Source organism: Xenopus laevis, chromosome 2L, assembly GCF_017654675.1.
Source record: "Xenopus laevis strain J_2021 chromosome 2L, Xenopus_laevis_v10.1, whole genome shotgun sequence".
In the NCBI taxonomy this organism is placed as follows: domain Eukaryota; kingdom Metazoa; phylum Chordata; class Amphibia; order Anura; family Pipidae; genus Xenopus; species Xenopus laevis.
In genome coordinates this window covers 111,812,513-111,834,491 of record NC_054373.1, presented here as the reverse complement: position 1 = coordinate 111,834,491, position 21,979 = coordinate 111,812,513, and the positions used below count along the sequence as shown (strand labels likewise).

Sequence of the window (21,979 nt, the reverse complement as noted above, 5' to 3'; positions counted from 1 at the left end):
CTAAACCGCTGATAACAGGTTGCTGCCATGTTACTAAATGTATTGGGTATAAAGCAGAGTTCAGACACATGACTAGTTGGCATCAGACAGATGGTATAGTGTGTGCATCCTCTAATCCATCTTGATTTCAAACATTCCTGTGTGTTTAATTGATACTGGGCATCTTACAACTTGAGTAAAAGGAGAATCATTGACTTAACTGTACTTTATGAAGTCGCAGACATTTGTCATGTAGAAGCCATGCTGTATGATTCCCTACACTGACAGTGTACTTATAGAGACAGTCATGGTTAATACTCACATTGTTTTTTTGCAAGACTTGCAGTGCTTTGTTGACATTGTTTAGTGCATGAACCCTTGTAGAGCCTTTTTCTTTTACCTAAAACAAATGAGGAAAAAAACAGCAATTTATCGAATGCATACAAATTATTCCCATCTGATCTGTGTCCTCTGCAAGACATGTCTTTTATTGACATAGTGACATTTATACTGACTTGATTGGATTGTAAAAAAATCAATAATTTTAAGTTCAAGGTGAAGTGTGCTGCATACGAAAGAAAAGTTTTCAAAGGAGCATAAAAACGAACGGAAAATGAAGTAAAGTCGGTATAAAGCGAAACGATACCGACCAATATAGACACATGCTTGTATAGCTATATTAGATAACATCAAAATAATCATGAAGCTGGGTCATTTATTTTGCATTATACACAACTATATTTAATGTTTTAACAATTCCCTGCTGCATTTCAGAATATGGTATGGAATCCGTTATCCAGAAACCCATTATTCAGAAAGCTCAGAATTACAGGAAAGCGATCTCCCATTGACTCCATTATGATCAAATCATTCAAATTTTTTAAAATTATTTCCTTTTTCTCTGTATTAATATAACAGTACCTTGTACTTGATCCCAAGTAATATAAAATTAATCCTTACTGGTGGCAAAACAACTCTATTTGGTTTAACAGTTAAATTATTTTTTAGCAGACTTAAAGCATGGTAATCAAAATTCCAGAAAACCCCTTATCCAGAACGCCACTGGTCGTGAGCATTCTTTATAACAGGTCCCATATTGCATATGAAGGAATATGTAAACTGATATACATACTATAGCATTGCACCTAAGATTTTTATTAAGTGCATGAAATCTGCAGAAGTATTTTACAAAATCAAGGTGCTGAAGTAGCGAGAACAGAAATTATTATAATTTATTCACAGAAGAGTTTATAATGTTCAGTTCTTAGAATTTTAAATAATTATCACCTATCATCTCATTTACACAATCTTACATACAACTTCAGAATAAATAGTAGTGTCAAAGTCAGTGTAACTCAGGGATCCATCATTTCCATCATTTTTATGGGCTCAGCAATGGCACTTGCACGTCAGCAATGGGGTTAAACAATTTAGGTAGAGGGCTGTTTACATGGAACCTCAAAGAGAACATCAATATTAATTTCACTCTGATATTAACATATATGAACATCAAATGGTAAATCAACAAATGTTTCCTTTTATTTGAAAGTGCAGTCTAGTCTTTAGTGATGGGTGAATTTATTCCCCAGGCGCGAATTTGCGCCAAATTTGCGTGAGTCGCCGCAGGCAAATAAATTCACGAAACGGCCGCATCCAAAAAAAAGCTCCAACATTGTGGCTTAGCTAGGGGTCAAACCAGTCATTTGGGAACCTCTGTTGTAAGGTAATACAACATGCATTAGCTATATTTAGATGAAAAGTGAACAAGCATATAATTCCAGAGTGTGTTTTTATCTATTTGTTTTAAGCATTAGCATTTGTATACATTATTAATAATAATAAAAATTTATTAATGAAGGTTAGTTTACAGAATGCATCCGTGAAAAATGTGAAAAGAAAATTAAAATAATTTGCCTCCTGAAAAATAGAAATAGTTTTTCTCACACAAGCTGAAATCCAAATAATAAAATGTAATGCTAATCTATTGCTCATAATGCCTAATTGGATCATAAAATAGCATCTACCAGATTTTGTAACATTTTCCACTTATTTAGCAAATTATAAAACGATTATTTTCATGACATATAATAAGAGGAGCTGCAAATGAGGTGACAATAGTGGGTAAAATATTGATAAATCACCTTGACTGTAAAACTGCTTTTCTGTAAAGGAGGGGCATTAAAATGTAATCTGTAATTCCCAATAAGTAACTGCTGCTCCAGGGATCAGCCAGGAATATATAAATGTGAGCAGTTGAATGGACCTTAGGGAAAGTGATAATTGCTGAAAAATTTGTGAAACCCATTAAAGTGTATGGGCGACTTTTTTTCTCACTTCAAATGCATTAAAGTCAGTGGGCATTTTTTCTCAAGTTTTTTTTTCGCACTCCAAATGCATTTAATTTGCAGTACATTTTTGCTACAGTTTTTTGAAAAAATCAGCTAATGTGCAAATGTGGCATTTCGCAGCTAATCCATGCTTGGTGAAAAAATTCACTCATCACTACCCAGGGACGCAAATTATGTAACAAACATTTTGTAAATGAATACCATCATTCTGGTATTAATCCTGCCTGACCAAACATAGCATGAAGGGAACAAACATGAAGTGCTCTGCATGAAAAAAAAACATAGTTGAGAAGGATGCCATGACTAGGTCACAGACAGTTTATTTGATTTTAGTTGGTCCTGGTGAAGCAGATGATTAGATTGCCAGTGTGCAGATAATCTCCCTGCATACTCATGCTTACAAAACAGTCAAAGGGTGAAGATAGGGATTTGTATACTGGTAATCTCGTTATCTATTTCGCCAAACATGGAGTAGCTCCAGTTCTCCTGTTTGTTCTCCTTAGCTCAAGAAATAAAAAAACATAGGTCTTTTATTAGTAAAACGGGCAAAAAGTGTCAGGTTTTGTCCAGCAATGGTAGGGGATAACAAAGTTGTCCTTTTCTATAAGGAAGAAGGGGAGTTATTTATAGGCCCTTTCCCCGTTTGCTCATTGTCTGAGGAAACAAGTTTTATTGTAAAAATCTTGTGTCTAACAGCAATTCTATTGAAGTAGCTGGTAGTGATCTGTGGGTTGACAGAAATTTGTCCTGCACCCGACCCTAACCCGTCCATTCCCAATCTGCACCTGGCACCTCCATATACTGTATAGACATGTGGCCGAACCCACCCATCTTGATGTCACTAAAGGGTGCAGGCACTTGCCTATAAATAAAGGCTGCCAGAGAGAGGAATAAAAACTCCACCTAAACCCTCCCATGACCCACAAAACATGTGGAAGTTGGCCCAAGCCCACCCAACCCGCAGGTAAATCCACAGGTAAACTCACAGGTCCCGAGGGTATAGGTCGGCCTGCACATCACTACTAGCTAGGGTTTTCTTTGAATTCAAAAGTGTGTTTGAATTGGCCTTACTGGCTTTGATTAATCTTTACCCCTTGGCACCACTTTGTTACAGCTCAATTTCTGTCAATCGGCTCACTACTCTGGTTACATTCTTGTGAACATCCCCTGTACTATGAAGTTCTGACTTGCCGGGGTATGATCTGGTCTGCCTGACTCTGTGATACTGTTTGACTTGTGACACTGCCCAGTAACAATACACTGCAGGCAATTTTAATTAAATAGACTTAAAGACTTAAAGAGACTCAGCTACTGGAGGTCATACTGAATCCCTCATCTTTCATACTAACAAAAAGTATGTTCAGCACAAGCCCTATTTGTTGCACTCATATTTAACAAGAGAGTATAACTCAGTCCAGAAATAAAGAATATGTGAGTAGAGAATATATTCTTAAAACATGAAATGGTGGGAGCTTCCTGTTTGTCAGATAAGGGACGAGTTAGGGAATAACCAGTAAACCCCCGATTCTCTAAAGAATCGTTAATGAAAGAATGCTAACAACAGTGAGGCAGCAAAATGCGATGGGTGCTGATTCACTCTGCATTCCCAGGCAGCAACTGGCGACGCTAATTTGTGGGGATGTAGAGTGAATCTGTGCCTCTTGCTTGTTATTACCTATCTGCTATTAGAATTTTTAAATTTTGAGTTTATTGGTAGTAAAGTGTTACTGAAAAATTTCTTTATAAACAACATTTTTTGTGAAAATGTTCTCCTGTCCTTGAATGAGTTCTCCCTGGTGAGCTGTACTTAAAATCTTGACTTTAACATCAGATGAACGCTGCACTCATAAAAGATGAAAATGCAACATAAAGTTGACCATGACCAAACACAGGCTCAGATAGGTAAATGCCGACTTTATCCAATGTTTGTCCTTGTGATTTGTTGATTGTCATGGCAAATGCAGCCTTAACAGGGAATTGTCGTCGTTTAAGTTTAAAAGGTAATTCGTGGTCAGAACTGGTGACAGAGGCAGTGGAGTGGCTGCCGGTACTGGTGACAGAGGCAGACAGTTTATTAACTGGTGTGACAGAGGCAGTGGAGTAGCTGCCGGCACTGGTGACAGAGGCAGTGGAGTAGCTGCCGGTACTGGTGACAGAGGCAGACAGTTTATTAACTGGTGTGACAGAGGCAGTGGAGTAGCTGCTGGCACTGGTGACAGAGGCAGTGGAGTAGCTGCCGGCACTGGTGACAGAGGCAGTGGAGTAGCTGCCGGTACTGGTGACAGAGGCAGACAGTTTATTAACTGGTGTGACAGAGGCAGTGGAGTAGCTGCTGGCAGTCGGCACTGGTGACAGAGGCAGTGGAGTAGCTGCCGGCACTGGTGACAGAGGCAGTGGAGTAGCTGCTGGCAGTCGGCACTGGTGACAGAGGCAGTGGAGTAGCTGCCGGCACTGGTGACAGAGGCAGTGGAGTAGCTGCCGGTACTGGTGACAGAGGCAGACAGTTTATTAACTGGTGTGACAGAGGCAGTGGAGTAGCTGCTGGCAGTCGGCACTGGTGACAGAGGCAGTGGAGTAGCTGCCGGCACTGGTGACAGAGGCAGTGGAGTAGCTGCCGGCACTGGTGACAGAGGCAGTGGAGTAGCTGCCGGCACTGGTGACAGAGGCAGTGGAGTAGCTGCTGGCAGTCGGCACTGGTGACAGAGGCAGTGGAGTAGCTGCCGGTACTGGTGACAGAGGCAGACAGTTTATTAACTGGTGTGACAGAGGCAGTGGAGTAGCTGCTGGCAGTGGTTGTGCTAGTTTAGTAGCTGTATCTCCAAATGGTGCCCCTGATGGCTTCAGCAGAGAGATGTAGTGAGGAACAACACACTGTATGAACAGTCTTGAGGAGATTTAACTGAGGAGAAAGGGCGCAATGGAATATACAAACGTTCAGTGGGCGGATTAGTTTGCTTTGACCCTTGTGACCTGAATGGTGCGTGTTGATTGGGCAGCGTGGTGCCACCCACGCAGGTACGCAAGATCCTAACCTTTCGGCTGAAGTTGCGCGCGCATCTGCGCATCTGCCTCCCTAGATCCTAACCTTTCGGCTGAAGTTGCACGCGCATCTACTAATCGAAGGCCGCATCTATCTGCCTCCCTAGATCCTAACCTTTCGGCAGAAGTTGCGCGCGCATCTGCTAATCGAAGGCTTCGGCTGAAGTTGCGCGCGCATCTGCTAATCGAAGGCCGCATCTATCTGCCTCCCTAGATCCTAACCTTTCGGCTGAAGTTGCGCGCGCATCTGCTAATCGAAGGCTTCGGCTGAAGTTGCGCGCGCATCTGCTAATCGAAGGCCGCATCTATGTCTTTCGGCTGAAGTTGCGCGCGCATTCCTTAACCGAAGTTGCGTGCGCATCTGCCTCCCCGCCACTCGGGACATAGATAGGCCTTCGATTAATATATAGGATCTCTGCTCTGTCCCCTACACTCAAAGGCAACTTCAGGTATTGTTTCCATGCAAAGCAATAGCAGCATTGATAATCACTGTTACATCACAGAGAGACAGAAAACTACACAATTGAAAATTCCATTGGCCCTTTAACTGCCTCTCCCTTCAGGGACCGTGACTCCGGAGGGGGCGGGCGCATGTCAGCGTGACGCAAGGTGAGCACTTACCCAATAAGCGAGCAGCGTTCTACAGCTGCAAGTCAGTCAGCGCTGCGATTGGTCAATCTGTCAGGGAAAGTCTTTTCTAGGTGGCGCCTTAGACCACTAATTGCGAAGCTGCGGTTTTGCTGGAGTTGGTGGAAGTTGCAGTTGAGCATCAAAACCAAAGGCAAAAGTCCCGGGTATTAACCCGTCCTGGGTTTTGCGCTTATTATGGAATAGGTGGGCGGATACCATAAGGGGCTATGGTGTCATTGTGGGCGTGTCCGGAGAATGTGAGCTGGGGGGTGACCGGATCTGTATATGAAGCCGCGCTGCTGGGAGCCGGGTGTATCGGGAACAGCTGCCGGGAAACAGCGACAGGAGAGCGGGCGCTCGCTCATTGAACTCTCCCTGTGAAGAGAGCGCCTAGGCCTGACATGACGTCCCGCAGGTAAGCGCAGCAGTGTCCAACTCTTGCGCGTGCATCTGCTAATCGAAGGCTTCGGCTGAAGTTGCGCGTGCATCTGCTAATCGAAGGCCGCATCTATGTCTTTCGTCTGAAGTTGCGCGCGCATTCCTTAACCGAAGTTGCGTGCGCATCTGCCTCCCCTCCACTCGGGACATAGATAGGCCTTTGATTAGTATATAGGATGTGGAACTCGGCCCAGGAAATCAGTGTTTCTTTATCGGCCTGAAGCATTGTTGTATCTGGCAGTGAATCATAAATTCAGTCAGAAGAAAGAAAGCTGGCACAAAAAGAGCATGGGAAAAAGTTGATACCTGGTAGGGAGTGATGAGGTAGTGACACAGACTGCATGGGGGTGGTGGTCGTGAAATGGTGGAAAAGTTGATAAAGCCTGTGTCTTGCTGTCTATTCCAAATGTTTATTTTTGTCAGACTCATACAACTTTTTTTGACCTACATTCTGATATTTACATGGAAGCATTATTTAATATTATAAATATAATGCTTCTATGTACTATTGGTATAAATAACAAAACATTGACGTATATATGGACACCGAGTCGACTGAGCTGGAGGGTTACTGGGAAAAACCTGGTGGGCCCCAACGAAGATCTGCTCCCCATGCTGCTCCCTGAGCTCCCCTACTGTCACATCAATAAGAAAAGATGGTATGCACAGGGTGGGGGCTGGATGAGGATGGCAACCCCAGTGGGCCCCAGACCCCCAGTCCAAAGCTGTATGGATAGGCCCCCCCAAGCAATTTGATCAACAGTTTAAAAGCACCGGAACATTAAATTACCTTTACAGGTGTTGGACCTGTTATCTAGAATGCTTTGGACCTGTTATATTCTGGATAATGGGTCTTTCCATAATTTGGAGCTTCATATCTTTATCTATTAGAAAATTATATAAACATTAAATAAACAGGCTTTGCATCCAATACGGATTAATTATATCTTAGTTCGGCTCAAGTACAAAGTACTGTTTTATTCCTTTCTTTAAAAAAATGGATTATCTGGATAAAATGGAGTCTATGGGAAAAGGTCATTCCATAATTTGGAGCTTTCTGGATAAGGGGTTTTCAGATAACAGATGCCATACCTGTAATTTTCTTTCACTGCCAAATGCCCAGTTTCACAAAGTGGTTAAACTATATTCATCATTCTGTCATTAAACTGCAGAGGTATCCTTTGCTCTCTGTACACCTCATTTTCAAATGCTGTACCTGTATAGTCATGTGTATTACTTACCATATGTATAATGGAATTATTGTACAGGTTCCTGAACCTTTCTTATTATAGCAGCTCAGTTGCCTAGATGAAACAGTATCTCATTGTATAAAGATAACTAACAGATATAAAAGGGTTACTATATACAGTTGCTAAATTGTATCTGTGTTATTACCCATAGCAACCAAATTATCAATCGATTTTTATCACTCTAGTAGAATTAACAAAATGAAAACACATCTGTAAATTAGCTACAAAAAGTCTATGGCCTGCTACCAACATGAAAAGGCTTTGCAAGAGCCAATAGTTTCTAGCTATTTCCACATGATTATATTTGTCACTAAATTACTAGCCATTCTGTTAACTTCATTAAGGTGGAATTTTTGGGGAGGTAATTTGGAGATTTGGAGACATTTGCATTTTATTGAACCTACCAGTTTTTGGCCCGTAAGGCCTTCAAGGAGATCCAGGAGTCTTCTTCCATCTTGGAGGTCAGTAAACAGATCTTCAATGGGATGTTTTCCAAACTGGGGAGGAAAATAAATACACATATAAAAAGGGTGTAACAGTAGAGAATTTTTTAACCTATACATAAGTAAAGTATACTTTTAGAATGGATAGCACTTCTCAAATTGCATCACATTGTATGTATTTGTTTGATCTCAAAGGCTTTCTTTCTTTATATATATAAAAATGCAATGTTTGGTAATGTATATGTATTTTTCTGCATATTCTCCAAAAAGTTCCAAACACACACCCAATTGACCTAAGGAAGTGTGGTTAAGTATATAAAAGTATGGCATACACATTGCTAAAAGTTTGTTTATTTGCAACTAGTGGCAGTGGGAAGAAAGATCACGTCCCTATTCAAGGATGCTAAATAAATACAGTATGTAGAAAAATGTACAATAGAGGGGTTTTTAGTATCAGATCTGCCTTTTTATTTTTTCATTTATTATGGAGACTTTGAGTCCTAAATCTTTGTCAAGGGGTAGTTATACATGCTTAGAATGGTGTCTTAGGAAAGCATATTTATGAGAACAAAGTACCAAGGTCTCTAGCAACCCTCAAAGGCAATAATGACTGTGGCAAGATAATGTAAAATTCAGTACAGTCCTAAGAACAGCATCTTCCACGTATATACACAATATACTATTACTAGGGATGGGCGAATTTTTTCGCCTTGTTTCGGCAAATATAATGACGCCCATAGACTTGAATGACGTTGTGTGTCAAAATAAACAGCCGCGCTTCAAAAAAAATTTCGCCGCACGAAAACATTTTTTTTTCACGCCCTTAGACTTGAAAGGGCGATGACGACATTTTGCCGGCAGCGTATTTTTGTCGAAACGAAGCGGGTCAAATTCACCCATCCCTAACTATTACTTCTTAAAATATTACACTTTGTAGTAATTTATTGTTATGCTGTGGGTCAGATGTGAATATGTATTCACACTCACAATTCACACTTATCGATGGCAGTTGTAAACATTAGGGCTCCCTTGCATTTCTGATTGTTATGTCAGGACCTTTTTAAAAATGTTTTATTTAATTCAAATGGAATCTATTGGATAAGACCTTCCCGTAATTCGTTGCTTTCTGGATAATGGGTTTTCTGATAATGAATTCCATACCGTTACTGCCCGTGGCCAACATCTGCAAAGTATGTATATGGTTTATTCATTAACCTCTGTTTCCATATCATATTTGCAGTAGCAATAGCTTATACAGGCAAGCGCAGAACACTGTTTCCCTGGTATTGGAACTGAACGTACAGGGTGGGGATGTTAAACTATATTTTTATTTACAGTAAATATCCATTGCAGTGGAAACTCGAATACAGGACAGTATCCTGTAATAAAGCTATTCTGGGCACTCGTAAACCTTAATGAACTTAATATAACATTCTGACTGTGCCCTGGTGTTGAATATACCTCTGTGGACACCATCTTATTAATTAGGTTTACATTTCACTACTTTCATAATACATTTTTCAATAATTATCATTTTACAGATATTCAGTCTGAGGTGTTACAAACAGATGGGTGGTCATCTCTGTTTACTTTTTAACTGTATTCACATTTGAATTTCTGGTGAGGCTAAATAAAGCACATTTTTGCAGATATGTTGGCTCCATGTATATAAATGATTCACTTATTTATTTATCGAACTATTTTAGTATGGGTCATCTTTCATCTCATCTGTCATCCCCACCTTTTTCATAGCTGTGCATTAACATAAAGAAAGGGCAAATGCCTATGGAAAAGGATACTCTTGCCAATTTGTTTTGCAAAAGAACCTGGTCAATATTTGTACCTAATGCAAACATCCACAGGCCAATGCTGTGACTTTACTGGCCATCACAGCATGCATAAGTGCTGTGGTTTGCAGAGATTAAAGGGATTCTGTCATGGGAAAACATGTTTTTATTTCAAAAGGAACTCAGTTGACTTCTGCACTGAAATACATTTTTCAAAAGAGCAAACAGATTTGTTTGTTATATTTAATTTTAAATCTGACTTGGTCTAGACATATTGTTGGTTTCCCAGGTGCCCCAAAGTCATTTGACTTGTGCTCTTTACTGCATCACTGCAAGTGGGACTGATATCAACACCCTCATCCCCCCCAGCAGCCTAACAACAGAACAATGGGAATGCAAGAGATAACAGCCCTGTGGTAGATATGAGAATAACATTCAATAGTAAAAATCCAAGTCCCACTGAGACTCCTTCAGTTACATTACGTTGGAGAAACAGTAGCTTAACTGAAAGCAGTTTCATCATATAGTGCTGGCTGTTTCTGAAAACACATGCCTAGGCAAAATGACCTGAGATGGCTGCCTACACACCAATATTACAATAAAGAAAATATAGTTGTTGGTTCAGGAATAACATTTTGTTATGGTAGATTGAATTATTTGCAGTGTAAACAGTGCAATTTAGAAATAACATCTACACCATAAAAATCAGAACAGAATCCCTTTAACAGCAAGCAAATATTACATATTTGAATCTTTAAATGGTCAACCACAAAGGATATGTCAAATTTAATGTTGTTTTTTGCAACAACAAAAAAAGATTGAGTGCTTTTAATTTCCATTATATTTTTATCTTTTTATTTCACAAAACTTTAATTGGCTTAATTTATCTCCTTCACAGTCTGACACAGTTCTGGCATTAATTACTAAAGATCTAATTGTGGATTCATAAAGGCAATGCCACTGCAACTGTAAACCTTTTTAACACTACAACAGTAGGGGCAATAGGGATAAATAGATTAACTTCTTGACACTCCATTAAGTGTTGGAGATCTACCAGCAGTGTGATGATGCTCTCACAATCAATTTTAGATGTTAAAATATGCTGCACGGCTGTACTGCTAAGCAAAACCCTTATTTGAACTTGTATGCATACTGTGCAAATAACTCTCTGTAGATTAGAATGTCTGTTTTCTCTGCCTTTGCATCTCTTATAAGGACTTAAAAGAGCTGAGCATAGTGACAAGCTAATAACACTGCTGTTGCTGCTGCTGCAAGTCAATATGCCAAAAAGCTAGGAATCCTGATAAATTTCCTCTGAAAGAGTGTGGGCATGCATGCATGGAACTAACTCCCAACCAAACAGTTCTAGAGGCAGTTTACTTCTGCTGTCTACAAAGAAACTGCCATATTGTTGTGATGACACACTGAGATTAAAATGTCCATTTATATTTAATGTACTGTATAATGCAATGAGTAGCCCAGTTTGTACAGCGTAAACAGCTTGAAGGTATGACCTTATCCAGACGGTTCCATTAGACTGAGCCTGTTTTGTTTGGCACAGGAAATTTAAATGTAAAGATTTGCTCATAGATTTAAAGGATTGGAACTAGCAACCAGTACATAAAACTTGGGTGGGCATATATAAAAGTTGGTACCAGATACTGTATATTATTTGACATTAATTCAACATCAAATAGGATTTGAAATGGTTATTGATAAATCTTTCAGACAGGAGAACAATGAGCTTGTAAAATTCCTAAGGCTACTCTCTTGGGGTATTTATCACCGATACGTAAATGTTATTTATCTTTCTTTTTCTTCATTTATGTTCAGGCACACAGAGTTCATTTTCAGTGATAATTATATTTCATTTATGTGCGGTTTATTAAACAGTTTTACCAGCAGAGAGCACTGGCATGAAGATATGTTTTTTTCTTTTTCACTAATGGACAGAGAATCATTTTGATGAATGCATAACAAATAATTTCAGTTTAAGGGAAGGCTAATCATTCCATCTACAGTATAATAAAGCAATCAGCATTTGCAAACATATGGTCAGTTTCTTTCTTCATAAGGGAGACTTTACGTACCCATAACCATCTTAGTTGCCATTCTTTGCAATCTCTCTAATTCAATAATGTCTTGTATGAGTACTGAATACCAAACCTACTCAGTATATTCTATATAGGGCCTTACCAGCACCCTATAAAGTGGTAGAAGGACACTCTCCTCCCATGAATTTATGCCCCTTAATTGGCCTTGCAGCTGCTGAGCTGACTGACATTGCTTGCTACATTACATCCAAGTTTATTATCTATAAGAACTCCCAGGTCCTACTCCTTTATGGATTTGCCTAGTGTGGTCCAATTAAGGTTATTGCATATTGCATAAGTTGCTTGCATATTCTTACATCCCAGGTGCATGATCCTACATTTAGAAACACTGAAACTCATCTACTAGTTATGGGTAAATAAATTCGGCAGGAGCGAATTTGCAGCGAATTTCCATGTTTCACTGTCGGTTAAATTCGCCGCCATCAAAAATTTTTGGACGTCGCTTGTCGCTTGTGTCAAGACTGTCGCGCGTCAACATTATTCAGATGCCCATTGACTTTAATGCTGGCGTCAAAATTTACATGGGCGTCAAAATTCGTGATTCGCAAATTTTTCATTGTTTCTTGCAGGAAATTCACAAATTTGTTTTTGAAGCGAAAAGGGACTATCATCCGCCACTTAGCTTCCCATTTGCACCTATAATAAAGTTTTTGATCAGTAAAACTCTCATTTGTGAATTAATTTCCATATGTATGTGGGACAGCTTTTGTAGGGGAATTTGGGGAAAATCCATACTGATGTTTGGTGAGTCATTCAGGCAAGGAATGGTTATTATGACCAATAAGGAACAGAAAGGTGGGAAAGAGCATGTGTAGAGACAGGACTGTCACACCCGGTTTCCCAAAACCCAGAACATCCTTCAATGTATCTGTCTCGGCTCACCCTTCTGCCTTTAAAAGCTGCCTTTCACTTCGGGAGGAGCCCTCCACTACTCGGGTGTCGCCACGTCTCATCTGTGAGAAGACTAGAGGTAAGAGTTCTGAGCAGGCAAGGGAACCAAAACAGTTGAATGGGGAACAAGCAATGTGTAGTATGGGACAGGCTGAGGTCAGTACCGTGAGAGCAGTGTAGTACAAAATTGAAATCCAAGTCGTAGTCAAAAGCAGACAAAAAGGTCAGGACAGGCTGCAAATATCAGAGTCAAGATCAGGCAAGAAGTCACACACAGGAATCAGAATAAATCACACCCAGGAATTAGTACAATAGAACCTATGTTGGGCACTGGATATTTGCCCACTGGTCTTTTAAATTTTCAAATTTCGTGCCTTGCGTGATGACGTCATTATACGCAGCACCTGAAAATCTCAATGCGCTGAAGGGGGCTGTGGGTGTCCCCGCACATGGCACGGCTGGCATCCCCACTGCACCACTGGACCACCAGGAATCCTAACAAGGACAAGGCAAGAGGAGCAAGAGCAAAAGGAGTAAAGGTGGCCATACACGGATAGATCCGCTCGTTTGGCGATGTCGCCAAACGAGCGGATCTCCCTCCGATATGCCCACCTTGAGGTGGGCAATATCGGGCTGATCCGATCGTGGGCCCTAGGGCCCAACGATCGGATCCTAGCGTTCGCCAAACGGGCGGTCGGATCGCGGGACCGCATCAACGAACAGATGCGGCCGCGATCCGACGGGATTTTTAACCCCATCCGATCGAGATCTGGCCGACTTTCGGCCAGATCTCGATCGGGGAAGCCCGTCGGGGGCCCCCATACACGGGCCAATAAGCTGCCGACTTGGTCTGTCGGCAGCTTTTATCGGCCCGTGTATGGCCACCTTAACTCAAGGGACTTGCTACAGTGCTCAAGTTACCAGAAGCTACTGCTTAGGTAGGGAAGTGAAACAAGAGATTTATATAGGGCACATCTTACTCTGATTGGCTGTTCATTGTGATGGGAAACCCAGATGCAAATATGAGAAAGAGAGACAAGAACTCGCCAACTGCTATCTTGCTTGAGTGGTTTAGTAGAGCAGTCAGCAACCAGCAGGTTCCTTGCTCGATTCCCAGCAGGGCCTTATAGTTTTATGTTGGGTTTTGTGTCCTGTTAACTATAAATGGAAGTTTCTAGTCCCAACAAAAGTAAAAATTACAGCACATGTAAAGGAGGTCCCTGTACCACAGAGCTTACAATATGTATTTACACACATGCACTTACATACACTTCAGCAGTACATATTTTCAAACCGTTTTCTACTTCTTTAAAAGTTGAAGTTTCCAATGACAAAAAATAATTTGTGCTCCTGACAATGTCGCACTCAGCACTGCTGAATGGCATGAAGCCAAAACCATTGCTTCACACAGGAATATTCAAGCAGAAATACACCGCTTAAAAAGAAAAGCATGCATGGGTATGAGGTCTTTGCAGCTTTTCATTGGAAGATTAGATTAGAAACTCTGCAGTGTGGCTCATTCTTTTGGAGAGTCAAAAGCTGTCATCATTCTGGCTGAGTTAAGATCACTTTCTTGAACAGCGATTCCCACTGAGCATAACATTTGCTGTCAATCATCAAGTTTGTAATTATAACAATCAGTGCCTTATAAACTATTTCTAAAAATACTTCCTCTGAATTACTTAGAGAGGCAGAGCTCATGCATTCAATTCAGAACTAGAATGAAAAACAAACTTTTTATCACTTTTACCATCTATATAGTTGTAATAAATGACTCACAGACTACACTTAAATTAAAACACCTTTTCAAATACAACCAGTTTGGTTAAGCTTCAGGCTCTGGCTAAGTTATACTTCTTAAGTTACCATGGTTTACTTTGCCAGTAATGTTTTCCCTAAACAGCTTCCAGGTTAAAATAATAACTTTTTTGTAACGAGTAGGTCTGTGCATCTTAGTAGCAATGCACCTTTAAATTCACAATGGTGAATAATATAGCACACAATCCTATCAATTTTAATGTGATCTAAAGGTTGCCTTATATATATTATATGAGAAGGCTTGAGGCAATAAGGTTAAATTTGTGGTAAATTACTACTAGGATGTCATCTAGGGGCAGATTTAAAAGGTCGAGGTGAATTTTTGAATGAAACAAATTTGAATGTCGAGCTATTTTTTGTGTACTTCGACTAGGGAATTGTCCAAATTCAATTTAAAAAAAAATGTAAAAAATCGAATATCGAAATTTATCATGTACAGTCTCTTTAAAAATTCGCCATCTAAAACCTGCCAAATTGCTGTTTTAGCCTATGGGAGACCTCCTAGAACCCATTTGGAGTCAACTGGTAGACTTTGAAACGGACCTATTCGACCAAAAAAAACTTTGACTTTATTTTGGCTTTTTGAATTTCAAAGTTTTTTCAATTTCAAAATCGACCCTTGATAAATATGCCCCCTACTGTATATGACCAGTCAGCAGTTCCATCTATGCATACAGCATCCATGGAATAATAAACTGGATTGTTTAAAGACCCTCTGACTGACTTCACATGAATTTTCTATAAAAGTAGGGATTGTCAGTAACAGGAAAGAGGTGATAGTAAAGAATTTTTCTCCCCATCCAATAATAAATATGTCAATAGATGGGAAGCTTTTTTTTATGTTCAGCTTACTAAGCTTTCTGTTTTTTGTAAAGGTGAACATATCATTACAGGTAGGGGATCCATTATCGAGAAACCTGTTATCCAGAAAGCTCTGAATTACAGGAAGGCTATCTTCCATAGGGGCAAATTTCCTAAGTAGTTTATGTGCCATATGTTAGGAAATGTAGGGGGGAAGCCAGTTCCCCCCAAAAAATGTTACCCTCTATTGCAGCCTATTACCCTGGAAAAAGGAAAGACGCCAGCGTTTTTTGGGACTTACAAAAATTTCATTTTTAGGAAGTCCTATCTACTCTATTACACTTCGCCTGGTCTGAGGTGGCGAAGGCAAGTCTGGCGCAAGAGGTAACGTTCAGTAAAATCCGCATTTTAGTGAATTTGTGCAGTTACGTCCCATCGCCAGAGCACAGCTACATTGGCGATTAAGTGCGAATGAGTGGCAGCGTCAGTCTCTTTCGCTAGCGAAGTTACGCCTGCGCCCATTAGTAAATCAGTGAAGTACCAAAATGACATCACGCTGGCGAATTTTCGCCAGCATTCTGGGGAATTTCGCCAGCATTAGTTACTTTGCCCTTTAGTAAATTTGCAGCGGAAATTCACCAGCACACAGGTAATACAAGCAGGATATACCTTGCTAGAAGTTTATTGCAGCATGCATGCTGCAATAAACTTCTAGCAAGGTATATCCTGCTTGTATTACCTGTGTGCTGGTGAATTTCCGCTGCCATTGATTCGTGAGGTTGCCGTTTCCTCATTTTCGCTGTGCACCAGGGATCTCTTACACTCGTTGGGCCAGGGTGTGCGGGTACTCACTCGACTGTTCTCCCTTTAGTAAATTTGCCCCATAGACTTCATTTTATCTAAATAATCACATTTTATTAAATGATTTCCTTTTTATACTTGATCGATAGTGAGATATACAGTAATTAATCCTTATTGCAGACTCAACCAGCATATTGGGTTTATTAAATATTTAAATGATTTTCTAGTAGACTTGAGATATGAAGATCGAAATTTCCCATTATCCGGAAAACCTCAGGTCCCGATCATTCCTAATAACAGGTCCCACACCTGTTCTGACTCATCTGTTTCTCTGTGTAGTATTTGCATCACATCTAGGGGCAGATTCACTAAGGGTCGAATTTCGAAGTTAAAAATACTTCGAAATTCGACCCTCGAATTGAAATCCTTCGACTTCGAATATCGAAGTCGAAGGATTTAGCGCTAATCCTTCGTTCGATCGATCGAAGGATTTTTCGTTCGATCGAACGGTTAAATCCTTCGAATCGAACGATTCGAAGGATTTTAATCCAACGATCGAAGGAAAATCCTTCGATCAAAAAAAGGTTAGCAAACCTATGGGGACCTTCCCCATAGGCTAACATTGACTTCGGTAGGTTTTACCTGCCGAAGTAGGGGGTTGAAGTTTTTTTTAAAGGGCAAGTACTTCGACTATCGAATGGTCGAATAGTCGAACGATTTTTCGTTCGATTCGTTCGATTTCGTTCGAATTCGAACGAATTTAACCAATTCGATGGTCGAAGTACCAAAAAAATACTTCGAAATTCGAAGTATTTTTCATTCGAATCCTTCACTCGAGCTTAGTGAATCTGCCCCCTATTGTTAGTTTTAATATCAGAAGACTCATTAATTATTTAAACTAGGTTGCTTGCATACAATAACTGACTATATTGACAGCATTTATCAATGGTCATATTTTAGAGTTTTATATACCTGGAATGTATTCTCAACTTGAATGGTTTCTAAAAAAAAACTCGAATGGCAAAACTTGAATCAGCAAGTTCAAGGTTAACAACCCGAAAACTTGAATCACTTGAGTTTTTGGGCAAAACCCTCCGGAAAAAAAATCATGAAGGCTATTAACATCTTCAAATGTATCAAGGCACTTCTGCCATTCACTCCTACGTGACCTCGACAGGTTTTACATGGTATATTTTCGGGTTAAAACTATTTTCAGGGTCGAGGTATAATAAATCTCAAAAATTGTTATTTTTTTTAACAAAAGTTGTAAAATTCAGGGGGGGTTTTTACCCAGAAATTTTTGATCAAAAATAAACTCAAAAGCTGTCATTTTCATGGAAAATACAACTTAATAAACTACCCCCATTATTTCAAAAGTGTCCAAGTGCCCATAATAAAATAAGACATTTTAACTGTATTTCTCAGTTGTCTCTGACATAAATAAGTATATTATGGCCTTGAGAAAATTTTAAGAATAATGGTCCTGTCCTGGAGGCATGTTTTCAACCTGTACAATCTTCTTTCTCAGTCTGCCGGCAGTTATGTTTCAGGAAAGGAGCACATTGATTGGCTGTTAATGCTGCCCTCCAGCTAACACCTATAAATGTATTGAAGAACTGATATTTGGGACAGTGCCAGATCCAGAGGGGATGCTCACGTGAACATACTACAAATCATGTGCAACATTTCCCAAGCAGCACAGCAACAGCAAACAAATGAAAAAAGAAACTAAAGAAATAAAAGGCCGGTAGCCTACAGAAACAAGAAAATAGATTTGTTTTGAATGACTTTCTAGTTAAAAAGCAGACATCAATAACTGATGCCTTTTGCCATTTCTGCATTTCAGTGCAAACGTGCATTCAATATTGCAGAGAGAGAAATCATTCATTTCAACCAATAAAATTCATGTAAAGTAAATAATAAAGACCTTTTTCTGTTCTAATGCTGTAGAACCGTTTGTCATTTGCAACTCCATTTGGTAACCTTTATTATCCTTACAAAATCCATTGAATAACTAATATTTTCAAATGAAGCAATTTACATGGTCTGTTCACAGGGACACTGTATAATTTAAGCAATCATATTTTTGGCTTTCCCTGACACTAGAGATACTTTCACAAACACAAGCAAACATTCTACCGCAATAATGGAAATGTTCCCTTTGTCATTTCTGAGTGTAATAATATTTTCTACATTCCGTTCAGTATGGCAGCTACCACTTATATCAATTAGGAAACTATGTAAATTGGTCCAGAATAAGCAGCCAGAGGGCTCAGGGTCTCAGGACAGAGAATTTCTCAGAACCTTTATTTAGTGTACTACAAATAGAGCTCCTCAGACTTTTCTGTTTTGGGGTTTTTTTTTTGTGGAAAGGACGACTTTGATACTTATATGGATGCTCTTTTAGTTGGAAAATGCACTATTAAAGGGGTGGTTTTTTGTATGTTATAGAACGGTCAATTCTAGGCAACTTTTCAATTGGTCCTCATTATTTTTTTTTTTATATAGTTTTTGAATTATTTGCCTTCTTCTTTCCAACTTTCAAATAGGGGGTCACTAACTCCATCTAAAAAAATGCACTGTAAGACTGTTAATGTATTCTTATTGCTAGTTTTCATTACTCATCTTTCTATTCTGGGCCTCTTCTATACATATTCCAGTCGCTTATACAGATAAATGCATGGCTGCTATGGTAATTTGGACCCTAGCAACAAGACTGCTGAAATTGCAAACGGGAGAGCTGCTGAATAAAAAAATGAAATAACTCAAAAACCAAATAATAAGTAATATAAATCAATTGCAAATTAATTGCAAATTAATTGCAAATTGTCTCGGAATATCACTCGCTGCATCATAGTAAAGGTTAACTCAAAGGCGAAAAATAAATTTAAAAGGAAAATAAATGACACAGAGAATATATCTTATTAGTCACACTAAATTCCAGTCAATTTCATCAAAAGTTGATGCCCAGGGCCCACCAGGACTAATATCCAAGGCCCCCTCTGACCCCCCGCCGACCCCTCACCCCTATATGACGTGCCGAGCGTGCAAGGATGCAGGCGCCATGGCGCTCCTAAATCAACAGGTGCTGAGCATATGCTCAGGCGGCGCTGCGCATTGCCTGAAAAAACTTTTTTCCCCCCGAATCTGATCGGGAGAGGGGACTGGCTCGGCGGGGGCCCATTAAGGGTCGGGGTCCACCAGGTTTTTTCCCGGTGTCCCGCCGGGCCAGTCCGACACTGTTCCAGTCTACTGGGTCCCAATTTACAGAACTCCCTTTAAGCTATCCATGAATTCTAAAAAAAAGTAAGAAACATATGTTTCAAAAATCACATTTTATTGGTGCAGGATAAAATGTGTTTTATGTCCAGAGCCTTTTTATCCCATTTATTATTTGTATTTTATAGTTCCCTTAGTCCTGGCCTTTTAATAGCAGAAACTTAGAAGTAAGGGTAAGCAGAGAGAGAGGAAGGGAGTTAGTAAAAATACATTAGTCACTGACATTAAAATGAATGGAAGAACACATAGTTAACAAGATATATGCAGAGAGAATAGTTTTCAGGTGTCAGTGGCTCCTACCTATGCATAGATGGAAATATTCTAGATATAATGCTGATAAGCAGCTTTTTATAGAAAGTCATTTAAATAAAGCCTCTTCCCTTTTTTCTATTAAACCTTTGGGCTCAAGCCACCAAGAATGACATCTGCCATGATATACATACTGACTAGATTGAACTATTGATTGTGTGAACTGTGGTTCGGGTCACTAAATTCATGTCTGTCAAATTCAGAGGATTTCAGGTGCATGTGCAGTAATTCTGGATGATGCCAGCGTTGCCATTGAAAGGTTATATCAAGCGATTTAATTTTTAACAAGACAGGTCCTTATTTCACACTTAAGTAGGAACTGGAACAATAATTGGCATCCCCACTTGATTTGACACAAATTACACTGTGCTTAGCTATTGATTAGACAATGTGTCAAATAAGTTAGGCCTTGCTCATATAGGGAATTAGGTTAAACCAATTATCAGATATAGACAACTCTGGTCTGAAGTTAAAAAAAAGTCAAATTAATTGAACAATTTTTGTAATCCCTTGTTTGGAAATTGCTTACAATCCCTATATTACGCATGGTGTAAATTTTTGAAAGATTTTTGAGAACATGCTTATACCTGCTGCAGCCATGGAGAAACACTGTATTTCTGGAGTATTTAATTTAACACTTGAGGACACTGAAAGTGTCTGTCTCTGTACTAGAAGTGTCAAAATAATAATGATTTGATTGCAACAAATCTGTGTATAAACATACAAAATTTGCTCCCCAAGCCACATCAAGTGCAGGCTTTAATCTGTATCCTGTGCCAGACTCACGTCCGGATCTGTGCAAAGGCCTCAAAGCCCTGGGCCTAGTGTGGCAACATTCTAGGGGTGGTTTGCCATCCAGCTTCAACAGCCCCCTAACTGCTGCACATAATAGGGGCGCGTGAGAGGTTTTGACAGTAATTAAAATTTTCCATGTGAAAAGCCTCAGAGATCGCAGAATAGAAAGTGTGAACTCACTCGAGATGGGGGGGAGCAAGCATATATATTGTTTGGCCTAGGGGCACAATGTTGAAAAGAAAAGATTTCTGTTACATAACCAGATTCAACATTGCAGCCCAGGTTAAAGGGATTCAACCATGGAAAAAACAGCAGACACTCACAGATCCTACAACAGGTAAAAAAAATAAAAAAAAGTAAAAGAACTGCAAATTTTTATTTCATGTAAGGATTGAACAAACACATAGCCTTACCTGTTTTGAGCACACAGGCACTTAAAGGAATACTGTTATGGGAAAATATAGTTTTTTTTAAATGCATCAATTAATAGTGCTGGTCCAGCAGGATTCTGCACTCAAATCTGTTTCTCAAAAGAGCAAACAGATTTTTTTTTTTTAATTTTAAAATCTGACATCAGGCTAGACATATTGTCAATTTCCCAGATGCCCCTAGTCATCTGACTTGTGCTCTGATAAACTTCTCTTGTTATATACTGGTTGTATACTGGTAATATAATAATGCTCTACAACTTAGGGCTGGAACTAGGGGTAGGCAGAGCAGGCACATGCCTAGGGCGCAAAGCTGGGGGGGCACCAGCCACGCACCTTCTCTGCTTCTCCTACCCCCTAGTCCGGTCCCCGCTTGCAGATGAATCCGGCGTGTGTGTGCTTTTTAGCACATGCGCACTGTTCTTTTCGGCTTCTTATTTTTGCGAATACTTGCGTTGGCTTTTTGCGAATGTGCGCATTCAGTATTTCTGCGAATGTGGGCGTTGTGCCCGGCCAGGCAGCCTAGGGAACCTGCCCGGGTTGGCCCGGCGCTGCTACAACTGGATCTCTACTTGAAACTACTCGCAAGAAAAAGGTTTTTTTAGGTAAATGTGAGACATACTCAGTTTAGCCTTACTAGCAATTTGTTATTTACATCCTTCTTTGTTAAGAGGAATATGGAAATCATTTTCAATAACTGGTGAGTTTCACAACTTTGCCAATCTAATAAATATAAAAATCAATGTTATTTTACAGTATATAAACATACACAACAATTTTTACTATGTTAGAATGAAGGTAAAAATGGAAGATAATTGCTACCTATCTC

The 21,979-nt window shown here is 39.7% G+C and overlaps 1 protein-coding gene across 1 annotated transcript in view; it reads right to left on the bottom strand.

Moving 5' to 3' along the window:
- The window catches only part of dmd.1.L (dystrophin, gene 1 L homeolog), a 1,148,817-nt gene that overhangs the window by 864,747 nt on the left and 262,091 nt on the right, over positions 1-21,979 (bottom strand). Inside the window, exons 3-4 of the mRNA XM_018244936.2 lie at positions 8,089-8,181; positions 302-379 (exon numbers count right to left, since the gene is read on the bottom strand). Of these exons, the coding sequence (XP_018100425.1) occupies positions 302-379; positions 8,089-8,181 (171 nt within the window). The remainder of the gene's footprint in view (positions 1-301; positions 380-8,088; positions 8,182-21,979) is intronic.